Below are 15009 nucleotides of genomic sequence, written 5' to 3'. Positions count from 1 at the left end.
TTGAGCGAAAAGTGGTGGGAGGAGCATTTTGCCCTCCTTATTGGACTGTTAAAATCCTAATTACTGGTTGCTTTAACATGTTGTCAGGGGTAATTTGATTGCTCTTGACAGAGCCACTGCCTTAATGACATGAGTTCATAAGTGTGTGAACAGTACTGCACAGACTGTTCTTACCACAGACACCAGTTGTGTGGACATTGTAGTCGCTTAATTTTTTAAAAGCGCTTGTGGGAAAATTTCAACTCATTCCTCAGGTACATAAGATGTGGTAGTAATTGCTTGGTGACAAACAGCAGTTGGACAGCAGTGTCCTAGCCGTAGCTGCTGATGACACTATTGTAAAACAAACAAAAGGCTGTTATGACATTGTTGGACGCAACTTCAGATTGACGACAGTCACACATCAGCTATAGGAGGCGGTAATAAGCTCCATTTAGCAGTCTTTTGCTGCTGTTTCTGAAGTTGCCCGCACTGGCCTGGGGCACTTGTTTCACAAATTCTATTTCCCAATTCACGTTGAATCAATGTCATCACAGTCTCGTAAGCTTTTGTTTATTTCAGCATTACACTGGAGGCTTACTCGGGGGCAAAGCAGCACACTAGCTGTAATGGCTGCGTATGGCTGCTGTTGCCAACTGCAGCCATCCATACCTTGTCAGTGCTAGGTAGCCATCTTACTTGTTGACGGCTCTATTCCACTGCGTGTTTAATGCAAAAGGAACAGGGGCCACACTGCACTATGCAGACAAGAAGAAAACATGCGCAACCAAATTTAATTGAAAGCCCTTCACCCGAAAGAGTCTCATAGCGGCTGTTTTGGTACAATAACCATCTTTCAACTTTCAATCAATCGGTGTTCACTTTCAGCGACTGCCTTTGGCATAAGCACTCGCAGACCTGCTCATTGGGACTCTTTAATGTAAATGAGTGCTCTGTCTGCATTATTTATGATGGCCAATTTGTCACTTACACTTGCAGCATTCACTTAGAATTTCAGTCATTGTTCTGTAGTTGGTGCACAGACCACTTTTTCACGCTAAGCATTACACGTTAAGGAAAAGCGCTTTGTTATTACTCGAACACTGACTCTTAGTAAAGATCAAAAGTTCCTTGCTTAAGCTTTGCACTGGGCATTACATTGAATAAGACGCAAGTGCTACGGTACACAGCGCAAGGCTATGTTCGCTCATGCACTGTACAGTGCTCGTCAAATGAAACCCGAACACCGGCAAGCCTTCGCAGTAGTATAGTGCGCGCCGTCCAGTTATCACCATGGGCAGGCGCGCATATGCGCAGTGCAGCCAAACCGCATGCGCGCCTGTCAGTGGTGATAACTGGACGGCGCGCACTATACCGTGCGAAGGCTTGCCGCTGTTCGGGTTTCATTTGACGAGCACTGTACATTCGGCATCCTCTGCCTGAACGCCTGCCGTGATGGCCCTGTTGTGGACAAGGCCACGGGCTTGTTGCAAAGCGCAATAATGCTTGTGTACTTTGATCTAAGCTCTGCTGGTCAACACTGACTCCGAGCCTCCCATCGTGGCATCCTTCTCTGTCGCTCCAAGGCACTACAAATTGATTAATCATTTTCATGACCCGAGCAAGGGGACATGCACTTTATTTTTTCATGGCTTGCAAAATTCTGTGGTGAACAATTCGGCACACCCAAGTCGTTCTATATTTTGAGGACTGATTCATGGTCAAGTTGCTGTAAATGAACTTGGAACAGAATGAATTTTCTGTTCAGTGAGTGGCGTTGGCATGCTGCGCAAAAATAGCCCACTGTAAAGGTACCAAATGTACTCCATCCGAGCGATTTAAATAGGCATGTGGCAAGAAGACACATTGACACTGTGGGCACCATACATTGATTGAGCATACTTAAACTGCTTTGATGGCGTCACAATTTTGAAAATGTCAGTACAGCTTTACGACAAAAGCACAAACGGGATTAGAAAGGTTGAACCTGGAGTGAGTGCCTGGCTGCCGACACAGAATACATTACAATTTTGGACACTGAAAAACGGGCAAAAGTGGATTGGGCAAAACCAACAGAAACTTTTCCTGCGTCAAAGCCTTGAGAACACCAAATGTGGCACTAGCCAGATGTTTAATCTACAAACTGCACATTTTGTCAAGGGCTCTTTGAATCGCACACCACGTAGCATTTGTTCAGGATGGTATGGCAAGACCTTCGTAGGTGCACAGAAAATTTCACAGGGTTAGTATTTGTGTGGTGGTGGAAAGCTGAAGTGTGCTGCACAGTATGGAACTGCTACACCAGCATGCTCTGTAGCTTCCATATTGCAAAATGTGTCTAATGGTATAAGGCATCACTTTGGATTCTCCTAGGTGTTCCCGCTCCCAGAAAAACAGGTTTTTAATGCTGACTGGTACACTGGAGAGGTTTGTCCAGTTTTAAGACAGTGTTAGGGTAAATTGAAATGCGAACCAAACAGCCTGAGGACATCGCCTCCTATGTGTGGTTTCTGAGGTTGCAGTTTAGTATGGATTTGTAGCCAGTTACTGAATACCCTGTTAGCCAATCCTGCAGCCTGTACCGAGTTGCACTGACGTGCATTTTCTAATTGCCTCTTAAATAGAGGGCAGCAATGTCTTCCGTGTGCAGCATTTTTTTTACATTTTAAAACGCTTTGAAGGTGATAAGTTGCTTTCGCAGTGCTTTTGTTAGGTGCTGGAAGTGGCCGACAGCAAAATCGTGCTTCGGGCATTGCGAACCAACATTGTCAGGGTGAGGTGGTGGCTTTCGCATAGACCCAAATTCAGGAGGTACAGGCAGGGACACATTTGACCAATCTGGCTGAAATTGTTACCACCAGCAAATTATAAAACTCAAGCACTGGCCCAGTTTATTCTAAGTTCGCATTTCAATTTATGACCACAATACAGCTGGCTACAGCAGTTTTTAAAAGTAAGTCGCCGAGAAGATGAGTTTTGCACATAGCCTTGAAGTGGATATCGCACTTGGTTCAATTGTGGCAATATGCTTCTCGTTGAAGTGCTGCTGCGCAATGTAAATGAGGCAAGCTTCGTTGCTTTCTTGTTCTGTTTGGCGCCACATTTTTTTACCTTAGCAGCGGCTTGTAAATATAAGTAGGATGGTCTGTTGTATAAATGTTCTAAATGGCCTCTTTGTATTGAACTTCAAGCTGCGGTGCGTAGTTGGGTAGGCTTGATTAAAAAAAAAAAAAAGCAACATGAGCTGTGGTTTGTATGACATGCCATGTTTGATGCTGTCTGCACTGAAGATTTTTCACGAAAATTTTGAGATTAGCACTTACACTGTCACTCATAGCTAGCTACAAAGAGTGTAGTTGGCTGTCATTTGTTCAGTTTACCTATAATTATCTGAAAAGTGATATTGTTGACTGCAGCTTGTGCACCAGTGGAAAACTTACCTGTTTGTATTACAGCCTCTAGCTTTCAAGGTTAGTTGCGTTTCTTCTGGTTCATCCTATGTATTGTTTTTGTACGTTGTCAGATCGGTTGCATGGTCCTGGATGCAGAAATATATCTTTTAAGACTTACATGTCATTGCCTTTTGTCATTGCTATGTTGTCACTTAGCTTTCGGTACACCTGTTAATTATGCTGAATCTCTGCCAAAGCACTCATGTGACTGATCTGCAAGTAATCTTGCACGCGGTTGGTTTGTGACCACCCATTGGTTGCTAGCGTGTCATTTGCTTGAGCTTGAGAATACTGAGCCGTATTGCGCAGGCTTTGCAAGTCTAGGCTCAAGTTTTTAATGTTCTGTATTGACGTGTCGTTCTGTGAATGTTTTTTTAATGCCACTGTCACAGATTCCTCAATTTTTGTAAGTTATCTCTTCTAGGCGTCTGTGTCATTCGCAGCACCTCTACCAAGTCACTGCTTGTATTTGATCTCCCAATGTTATTGCCACAATGTGCGGCGCCTGCCTTATACCTACCTGCTCAACATACCAGTGCGACCATTGACGAAGTCTTCCGTTATGAAGATAACCGACGCGCCACACAAGATGCCACCTCGTAGCCCCGTTGTTTGGATATACCATTTAACCACAGCCGTTTGTAAGGACTGCTCTCCGAAGTTCAACAGTGACCGGTTCTGGAGAACCACAGTGCCCGTGTGGAAAGTGCGTGCGCGTGTGCATTTTGTGTTGTGCGGACTCCCTGGACTGCACAGGACTGTTAATGTGCTTCGTAAACATCGTGTATATGCAGCATGTTGCTGCATTGTTTTGGAATGCTGGTTGTGTATTTAGTCAAATTTTTAATGCTATCTTACTTATTGTACTGTATTCATGTAATAGTATTAGTGTGAATTGTTGAGCTGGTATAACAGAGCAGCCTCAATCATTGGTTCTCCCCTTGATTTTGCTTACATTGATACGCAGGCTGGTGCTTATGTGGTGTAAATTCTGCACAGGACAAATTTAATTTCTATCGTAACTTGAGGTTAAACGGACTTCATAACTTACCTAATGCTGTTTGCTGCAGACAAAAGAAGGAAGGATTAGGAGTAAGGAGTGATGGTAAATTTCTTGCTGGAGATAAATTGCAGGATATATAATTACAAATCTTTTCCATTTAGTGTTGGAGTCGGATTGAGAGACTTAATTAGCTTTGCATCTATGATGCACAGCCTAATTGGCCATAAGCACATGGGGTGGGTATCTGGTTAGCACATTAGGTACAGTTATCAGGTGAAGGTTGGGAAACTACTATTTTTTCAGTTTCAGTTCAAATTTCAGGAATCATGTTACAGTCATGTATCTTGGAATGAATGAGGCTACTCTGTAAAAAGAGCAATGCCACGGTCTGGGTTCAGATTGCAATCAAGTGGTGTATTTTTGGCAGCTGATCGAGCAGTTTGGTATGTAGTACAACTAAAAGGATTGATTATCATTCAACAGTGATTCAGCAGTGAGTGATTATCACTCAACACACTTGGTTGCATCAGCTGAACCAGAATAATCTGCCCTGCTCTGTCGGGATGATACTCGTGATATTCTTTCCTTTGATTGCTGCCACTCATGTACCGTTTCAATGTCTCTGGCGGCATCGAGCTCTGTTTTGATTGATGTTTAGCACTTTGTGACCGGCTTTGTTTGAAATGGGTGAAAAGTTATCGCTTTGTCGTTACGCATGAAGCTCATTCTTTTTATGTTCGTTTTGTTGTGACGGCATACTACCGCTCAGTGGTTCACTTGAAATGGATTTCATTAAGTGCCTCCCAGATGAAGGGAGCTGTACATTTTCGATACTCTTGGAGTCCAAATAAACACCTTTGTGTGACTTGGAATTCTGCATGCGAAGCTAGTCCACTGTGCTTTCCTGTGATACACTGCACAGGTACATCGCTGTCACTATATTTTTCTCCTAATAAGCAATATTTTATTCCACAGTTATTTCTTAAGCAAGTACTTTTTTGATTACTGTAAAGACGAGACTGGGCAATTTCCTTTTTTTTTTCTAGACGGGGGGTCTTTGTTTTACGTGAGCAGTACTAGTGAAATATACTGTACTCATGAACTGAGGTTGTTATGCAGATTTGGAAGGTCCTCTGCTGTTTAGTTGGCATTTATTGGGCTTTGAATTTGCATTTGAGCCACCAAACTTTGACCATTTAAGGCAAACTAGTATCTCGGATCGTGTGAGAAAACCTAGTTTCTCATCATGTGCATTTTGGCACCATTTGAGCAAAATACTTATTTTGATGCACGGGTAAATACACACTCGGAAAGATAGCTGCTTTGGCTTTAAAATGAATACAGAATATCTTAGAACCTGGAAAGTTGAAAGCGTGCAGTGGCACTCGCGTAATCTGCGCATGACACATTTCAGAAGCCATGTTATGGCTTCTGCATTGTAAAGCATGATGTAGAATCACTTGAGCACACTGTAAATCTTAAATCTTTTCACATGTAGCTGATAGACAAGCTGGAGCACTACAGTGCATACCTTGAAGTAGGCGCACCACAGCCATGTACAACCACCCATTTTTTTAACCTGAATGTGGGAGCGTCGATCGCCATGTTGATAAACGCCATACAACGGAGTGCGACGGCGAAATGAACCAGAATACGTGCTATGAGCAGTCCTTGGCAGCTGTCGTCTGCTAGGCTTTTCCTTGAACCGGACACCACCACCGCTTCTTTTGAGCACCGCTGTCATCATCCTTTCTTTTTTTTCTTGTCTGAACGCTGCCATCAAATTAGAAAGAAAAGGTGAGGTAGATGGGATTTGATTACACACGTTGATTATACTACGTGCATTTCAGGATTTTTACAGCGCAGTCAACAAAAACTACCATCAGCGGCCAGCACGCTGTCTGGCTCTTCTCATTTTCTTTATGTTCTAGTCTTCATGCTTAGTCAAGGCAAGTTGTGCTAAGATCAAGCTAATTAAGCCAGTCCACATTAAAATCATGCTATTTAAGGGCAAGCTAATTAAGACCTTGCCAATGAGGATGATTTAAGAACACTAAGACATGCTAATAAATACCTTGCAAATTAGGGCCATGTTAATTATCAGTGATACTTAGCACAACGATAATTAGCAGTGCCTTTGTAAGGTCTGAAAATGAATGATAAGACCTTATGTTTGTATTTAACCATTTTAATTATCAATATCTTAATTAGCAATGTATTAATTCGTATGTCCTTGGTTAGCAAAGGTGTTATTACATTGACTAATTAGCATGGTATTAATTAGCTTGATCTTTAGCATTGCTTGGCTTAAGTGGCTTGACTAAGCCCATGAAGAAGAGGATGATGAGAGTTTCTTGTCGACTCCGCACGACATATTGAATAGATCAACAGCTCCTCTGTAAAAATCCTAATATGCACATTCTATAATTAGCGGGTGTAATCACATGCCATCCATCTCTAAATCGACCATTTGACCTTTTCTTTATAACTTGATGGCAGCGTTCAGACAAGAAAAAAACAGATGACGATAGTGATGCTCAAAAGAAGCGGGGGTGGTGTCCGGTTCCCGGAAAAGCCTAGCAGACGACAGCTGCCCAGGACTGCTCATGGCGCGCATGCGCGTGTTCTCGTTCATTTCGCCGCTGCGCTCCGTTGTACAGCGCTTATCAACTTGGCGGTCGATGCTTGCGCGTTTAGGTTAAAAAAGTGGGTGGCTCTACATTGTAGGCACGTTAATCAGCGTTTTGCGAATCTGGCAATAAAATGCTGGTTTTGCAAGTGTTCGGTGACATTTTGAGGAATGCAGCTGCTATGACAGAGTACAAAAGAAAGAGAGCACAAGTGTTGATATGCAGGCTTAACTTGATTGATATAGCAGCTTAACATGATAGCATAGATGTCATTTGTGGGCTTGTGTACACCCAAGATCAATATGTCACTTTTGTACCTGCGAGCCAGAATAGTTGGGCAAGAAATGGGATGCCTTAGCATACAGGAAATGGGAGTAGTGCTCAAACTGCCCCGTATTTTGTAAACTCCAGTTGCCCTATTTTCTGCAGTTTTCTGCATAGCTTTACAGGCATTAGATTTTTTATTTTTTCACATTTGCCTGTCGTAGCCGTGGCCGTTTTCAGTTTGCCCAGTCTTGTTTAGCACATAACACTCCAGACAGCGTGCAGAAATACATTTCCATTCATTGCATCTGATCGCAAGTTTGAAAATAATAATGCTGGTCCTTTAAAAATAAGGTGCCTGTGATTAGGTGCCAGCACATAATTTTTTGAAGCTTATTGCAAACCACACTTGCAATATTTTGTTGTCATTATTGCAACCCTGTTTTAATTACCCTATGCAAGAAACAATTTTTTATCCTTAACAGGTTAGCTCAATGCATGCCGCTGTTGTAATAGCATCTACTTTGAAAGTAGCATTAGTCTTGACTTCTGTGTGCAGTGTTGAAGAGCTGTAGTGAACTATTTGTGGCAGGTTCTTGCGAGGCGATGCCTTTGATAGGCTTAACCCAAGTACCTGATAAAGCTCTCAGCAGATGTGATTGCGGCGGTGTGTTAGCCACTGGCTTCTAGAGCAGTGCCACAAGCTTGATGGCCTCATGCTGATTGATGCAACTGCATAAGGTGATAGCAGCTTTGTTGGTCTTCACCTGAGGGATACTGTATGCTGGTAAAGCAAGATCTGCAGCTGCAAAGATGGGTGGCAAGAAGATGGATGGATTAGCGGAATACCAAAAGGAATGTACATTACACAACTCTATTTGACCTTAGGTCAAATACACCCTAAAGAGCTTTTTGCACATATCCCACAGATATTGAACATGAGACCAAGCACAAAAGCACACAAGAAGCTAAACTAAACGATTTATTTTAGGCAGTAGCACGATTGGGAGATGTTTAAAAGCCTCATATCTCAAAGCATTACTGATGTTCAAGATTGTCAAAGCCTTGGAACAATCTGCACATTGCTTTTTTGGTTTCATTGCGATAACAGTTATATGGACAGTCTCGGCTGGTTTTTGCCGTCATGCACCTTGTATGTATAAGTATCTATATATATATATCTAAAAGTCCCAAAGAAAAATAATTTAGAAAAATGCTTCCGAAGCGCGGAATCGAACCAGCGACCTCTCGCTCCGCAGCGCGTGGCACTTACCACTACGCCACAAAGCACAGATCCTTCAGGTAGCTAACGGCGAGCGTTATGTACACACCCTTTACCGCTGGCAGGACTCAGAGACGGCAGGTGCTTATAAGCGTTTCTTCATTACCAGCGGGATGGCGCAAGGAGCGCAACGGGCGCATTTAAAAGTTGTCGGCCAGCTCGCTCGCTTCTTCTAATATTTGCGCAGGGAGAACCTTGCCCTTCCGCTGTCTGCTCGCGCGGTAGTTGCTGCCGGGGAACAGATGTTCCTGCAGCGAAGCAGCGCGTCCATAACGGGCTGCTTTTCTTGCTATCGCATTCATTGCTTCGCTCTTGCGGCAAAACTATGACTTTTTTATGAAGGGCACTCCATTTTAATATTATCGCGGCCTACATTATCATACAGCACTGCCCACTAAAGTTCCTCCACATGCAGTTTTCAGAAGACTCAAATATTGAGTGAAGTTGCCTTAGCTATGACATCGCCTAAATAAGCTGTAATGTAATTGGATGGTGCACTTCAAAGTTCTCTCGAGATAGTGATAGCATGTCCTCTATTTTGTTCATTGCCAGCCGAATAGCCTCACAATGGGAGCCACCTTAGTTCAGTGACTTAGTGACATGACGCTGCCTAGGCAGTATGACTGCCTGCATCACACTTGACGTCAGCATGGCAGTCAAACTGATGAACATAGGGATGCAAAGCAAAGTGTTGCCTTGTGGGTAAAGGCACGACCAACGGGACTTTTTCCGTCATGACGTGCCACAAAGATTGTGCTTTCTGCACAACCATAAAGAAATAGGGTAGTAGGGGTCCTCGGAAGGTCTGATTGGCTGACATTAAATAAAAAGAAATAGAGTATGCACTAATGGTGGTGTGCTTGCCACTGCATTCTGATGTCACCGACTATTGCCCTTGTATTTCTTTTTTTTTTTCTGCAAGTCTCTTATGAGGTAATGCACATCCCGTCCTGCTTCTGCCTTCTCAGAGTTGACAAGGGTAGAGGTTTTAGGCCGGAAAGTTGACAGCTGTAAAGGTTTGAGTTAAGAAAAGACGCTTATTTGTGCAACCCGGGAGGTGGCACAGCTCAGCGTCATTGAGTGATAGAAGAGAGGCCACCATCTTGAGATAAGAGTACCCACACTGCCAAGCACCACGACGGGTGCCTTTCTTCCCATTTGAAAAACCAACGAACGCCCTGCGACACTGGGAATCAAACCCACTACATCCCGCATCGGAGACTGATGCTCCACCGCTTGACCGCAGCTGCACCCATTCTAGAAACGTGTGCCAGCGTGCGGTGCTTTCTAAATGCCAGTGGCCATCATTCTGCAGCATGTTCAGGAGCCATAGTTGGGCACTTGGGTCGAAGTCTTGCTGCCATAGTAAGCTGCGCCACACTTAATTTCTCAAAATTTAAGAAGTGATGATGTTGGATAATGAACAGTGCTTACTATATGGTCACTGTAGATGTAAGCACAGTATTAGGAGTCTGCAAGAAGCTGAATTACTTCATCATTTGAGCTTGTGTACGTTGCTTTAAGCCCTCATTTTTTTATTGATTTAAAGCAAATGATAAAAATTGGTAATGCAGTGTTTATATCTTTTATTAGATAATTGCTGTTTCGGGTGGACGTTGCAGGTTGTCTGTGCTTTGACATGGCTCCTGGATTTGTTTATTCTACAATGAATTAAAAGTTGCAGGTTGTCTGTGCTTTGACATGGCTCCTGGATTTGTTTATTCTACAATGAATTAAAACAACCTACTGTGAGGTCTTATGCAAGTAAAGCCTATGCAGAATCTTTCATCATTACTGGATAAAGATTGTGGGTGACGTATTTTGTCCTGCATCTAAATTGTTCAGTGCGGTCTTTGAGATCGAAATGGCAGTATTTGTTCTGCAATTATTGCAAGTTAGACGAGCCACATGCTTCAGGCATAGGCAGGTCTGCAGGGTCCACCCTTTGTTGCCTTCTTGGGCGATGCTGTGTCTGAAGCTGCGAGCGTTTTGTCTAACCCATGTCATCTTTTTGCCTCCCTTTCTCAAAGCAGACTAGTTCTCCTGGTCGTAATTATGAAAAGCTAGCCAAGGTGAGTGTCTGTGTATCCTGTAGGGTACAGTGTTTTCTCGAAGCATTTTGGCGGGCAATGCGCTTGGTGTGTGCGGGCACATGCTTTTTGGATCCACCGATCTGAAGGAAGCCTTTGGGTTTTCGTTCAAAGCTGTTACGCTTTACGCAAGTTCAAGGTTTTTTGTTGTATGTGTGCAAAACTAATATTGCTGATGGTACACATTGCTTCAACACGAAATGATCTGTGTTCTAAGAACCATAAGTCATAATGATGTGTTCCGAGTAATAATGCTGCTCGCTGTTCTCTGCCATCAAGTTAATTTGTCAAGTCATGCCCCACTCATAAAGGTTATTGCTCTGCACGAACAAAATATTATTACTTTGATCGCACTTTAATGTGAATAAGGGATGGGAACTTCGTGGTGTTAAACATTCTTAAAGGGATACTGAACAAAATTTTTGCCCCCAAGATTTTCAGCCAAATTGAAATATTGAAGGCTGGAAGCGATAGACAAGACCTTAATCTCGGGCAGAGGCTGGAAGAAAATAATGAATTTAATGCGTTTTTCACAAACTGCCGCGTCTAGCGGCTGCGCCGTGAACTAGAGGAAGTTACGTTCGATGACTTTTCATGCACCAGAAATTGTTCATGCCAACATGCCTGCTGCCGCTCGCGTCTCTCATCCAGCTTGGCTCCCACTACGGTTCCTAGAGCCACCACGAACGGCACCGGCAGCGAACAATGCTCCCGGCCAGGGTAAAGCCCCTAAATGGTGGGGAACGCCTCAGTGCCTTTATGTAAGGTTGAGGGTGAGATGTAAAGGGAGAGCTGGAGAAAGGGAAGAGGAGGACAGGAAAATGGGCACCCTGTGCATGCTCTGCGGGGAACGTGACATCACAGCTTGCATTGGTGTGCAGCCACCACACGCTGACAATCCTCCAAATATATGTGAAATAAACTCTCTTTAATGGAACAGTCCTGTCTTCCAAGTAGAATTCCCATGTTTTCGTCAGTTTTTGCAATTTTTGTTCAGTATCCCTTTAATGTGTAAACTAAGGAGCAAAGATCAATGTCTTCCAGGCCTTCGCAAAGCCTATGCAAGATGAGGCAGTAATTCTTTACGGTTGTGTCTTCGTGGGGATAAAAAGTTTGGTCTTCCTGTATTAAGAAGGATTTAGTCCCAAGGATTGAAATGAGCTTAGGTTTAGGTTTAACTGTGGTTAGCACAAGCTTACCATGTTCATCTCCAGCTAACACCGACTGCCTCACCTTGATTTATAATGCAGTGGTATTTCATTCTTGTAAACATGTGAACACAGTAAACTACTTCAGTATTCCTGATCCTGCATTGTATATTGAATTTCTTGTATAATACAAATAAAACTCCTATTGGAGCAACAAAACTTTTGCTTGGTACCCTATAATTGGCTGTGTATGCATGCTGTAATGAGGTTCATATGCACTGCATTGCTGCTGCTCATATTTAGCTGATCTGCATACAACAGTTACATGACAGTGAGGGCCTAAATGTTCTCTTCCATGTGACATACCCTGTTATACAAACCCCTTCGGTACTTTTTTCACAATATCTCAAAGAAAAAAAAGTAGTAAAGAAAGTAGTAGTCAAGAAACGCGAACATGCAGTTAAAATTGGGAATGCTGCTGCTAAATAATAGCAAACTTATTGTGCTCAGCTATACCTCAGAAGAATTTATTCATCAGTTAAAGGCTTAAAGAAGTCCTTGATGGAAGTCTGCTGTTTCTTTCGCACCTCTGCTGGAACTGAACCCGTTTTGAGCAGTTCAATTGCTTTGTGGCAGTCGGCATCATAAAACTCGTTGGCGTTACCTCCTTGGCACATCCACCACAGCTACAGTTTGCAACGTATCATGGAGGAACGTTATGGGAACAACATGTGAAAAGGAGATTCTAATACATAGGTGTCTGTAGATTCTTCACTGGGACCAGGTGCTAAACACAATATACATGAAAAAAAAAAAACGTATAACTGAGGAACGTATAAAGAAGTTCTACTGTATATTGGACATTCTTTCATTGACTATTCATTTCTGGGAGATGGTGGTAAGGCTCTAATATGTGTGTAGAGGGCATCATGTACAGTACTCACGTATTCAAACGCAACATCAAATTTTTTAGTGTAACGACTACTATGCACAATTGCTCGATATAACCATGTCATGTCACGACGAATTTGGTATTTAAAGATAATGTTGGCTCGGATCTACCCACCAATATGACCTGAACTGAAGACTAGAAACAAAAGTATGTGCGTTACTTAGCCCTAAATTGTCCTGTTTCAATCCGTGAGTACTGTAGTTCGAGGAGCAGATGGAATTTGATTATCTATTCAGCGATGCATGGAACTTGATATACTCATAAATGCCAGCTCTGATTGTAGGAGTAGCCATCAGGTGCTGCTGTGTGAAGATTGCACAAGGTCCATTGCACCACCACTCTTATTTCCTGGCTATTGCACATAAAACAAAATGTGAGAAATTATTGAATGGGAAACATGGTGTGATATGCTGTGTCATGAATGTAGCAGTGCTTAAGTGGGCACCTACACTGCTATTGCATGTACATTGTTCTTCATTGTCATCACATTGCTTTTTTTTTTTTTGCAAGAAAGCATAAAAACTTGATAATATCGTAACATTGTGTAACACAAAATGCCATGCAAAGAAAGGGCCTGGCATCAATTCATATACATGTTGTTTACACATATAAACACACTAGTACACTGAAGTTAATGCAGCAATGGTTTGGTGAGATATGCTAGTGGGGTAGCTAGTTGGCTCTGAGAAATTTCTGAAGTGCACTGGTAAAAGACTAAGAAACGATGGACAAGGTGCTTACCTGCAGCATGAAATTTTTATTAGATAGAATACACACAAGTACACATACACGTAATGAAGTGTGAATTATTTAATGGGTTAACAAGGAATGAGCTTCCGCGTTCACATGCTGTATGTCTACATGACATTTGTTCCATGTGAAATTTACGGGATTCACATCTCAATTTCTCGGTGGAACATTAGAACTTGTCGTTGCACTAGTTGATTACTTGTCATAATGAAGATACTTAGCGCAACTTGGAATTCACTCAAAACACACACTCACATTCACACACGCTTCCACTCAAGAACACACCTCACACATAATGTGCGGTACTCGGTGGAACATAATGGAGAAATTCCACACTAAGCCATTTATGTGCCCTCTTGACGCACTTGACTGTTAAATGTTGTATCTTTGGTCACGAGCAGAGCACCATCACCACTGGCTTTGGTCCTGTCCTCAAAGGGTGTGGAGTTGTGATCGAGAAGCAGGCTTGGGTGTGCTCTCCTCGTTTGACTTGACGGTCCGATAGACTAATACTCGCTCGCCTCTGTCTGTCTCTTCTTTTTTTTATCTCTCCCCTTCCTGGTGCCTTTTGGATCGGCTTGCACAGACTGCGGATCTGGCCAACTCCACAGCCAGCGAGGATGACAAGATCAAGGCCATGATGTCTCAGTCGTCTCAGGAGTACGACCCTTCCAAGTAAGTGGGCGGCCAGTTGTCATATTGCAGCAATTTACGATTGGGCTTGTTGGTAGAGCATGAGTTAAATTTTACTACTGATTACCGCTAGACAGCTCAACAAAACGGGCGGGACAGAGAAGGGAAGACAGCGCTGAAGTTCAGCACTCTATCCTCGTCTCTGTCCCCACTGTTTTTGTTACATTCTCTGTCAAAACTTATTGCTTCACATTAATAGCCATTTGGGGCGCGTCATCTTAAAGTTATGTAGGAGGTTTGTAACTGGCATGGCCTTCGCAGTTTACAGGTTGTCAGAGTTGCCAACTTTACCAAGTTTTTCTGTAGAATTTACAAATGTGGGCTCATTCTATGATTTTTGCAAATGTTGCATCAGTCTTACAAGAGATGCTGTTTACAAAAAAATAAAAAAAAAATTTAGTTCCAGATTTTCAGCCTTCAAACCTTCCAATGACAGTCTGACAGCTGAAGAATACTTGCTCTGAGCAAGCTCATAGTACAGAGACACTTCCTGAAGCAGGTGAAGCTGCCAGTGGCGAAGTCTGGGACGAAGTGATCGTAATCTCCACAAAAACATTGCCTTTCCTACCTTTGTTGTTTTTTGCTGTTGCTTGTGTGCCCTTCTAAATGTAACTGATTGTTAATTAGGTGTGTATATGTATTTCAAGGTCTATGCCCTGGGCAAGCATACTGCCACGTCCTTAGGTTTTTACAACATTTTAAACTTCATTGGTTGTCGAGTACTCATATTGGCTCAAAAGAGCGTGGGATACATTGCAATGTAACC

General features: G+C 42.8%; 1 protein-coding gene across 3 annotated transcripts in view; it reads left to right on the top strand.

Moving 5' to 3' along the window:
- The window catches only part of LOC119399637 (E3 ubiquitin-protein ligase RBBP6), a 108220-nt gene that overhangs the window by 74188 nt on the left and 19023 nt on the right, over positions 1 to 15009 (top strand). For all 3 annotated transcript variants that reach the window (XM_037666448.2, XM_037666449.2, XM_037666446.2), the window contains exons 5-6: positions 10644 to 10682; positions 14137 to 14225. In XM_037666448.2, coding sequence (XP_037522376.1) covers positions 10644 to 10682; positions 14137 to 14225 — 128 coding nt within the window. The remainder of the gene's footprint in view (positions 1 to 10643; positions 10683 to 14136; positions 14226 to 15009) is intronic.

This window comes from Rhipicephalus sanguineus, chromosome 7 (genome assembly GCF_013339695.2).
Source record: "Rhipicephalus sanguineus isolate Rsan-2018 chromosome 7, BIME_Rsan_1.4, whole genome shotgun sequence".
In the NCBI taxonomy this organism is placed as follows: domain Eukaryota; kingdom Metazoa; phylum Arthropoda; class Arachnida; order Ixodida; family Ixodidae; genus Rhipicephalus; species Rhipicephalus sanguineus.
The sequence above is the reverse complement of the archived record's forward strand: the minus strand, read 5'-3'. Positions and strand labels throughout refer to the sequence as shown.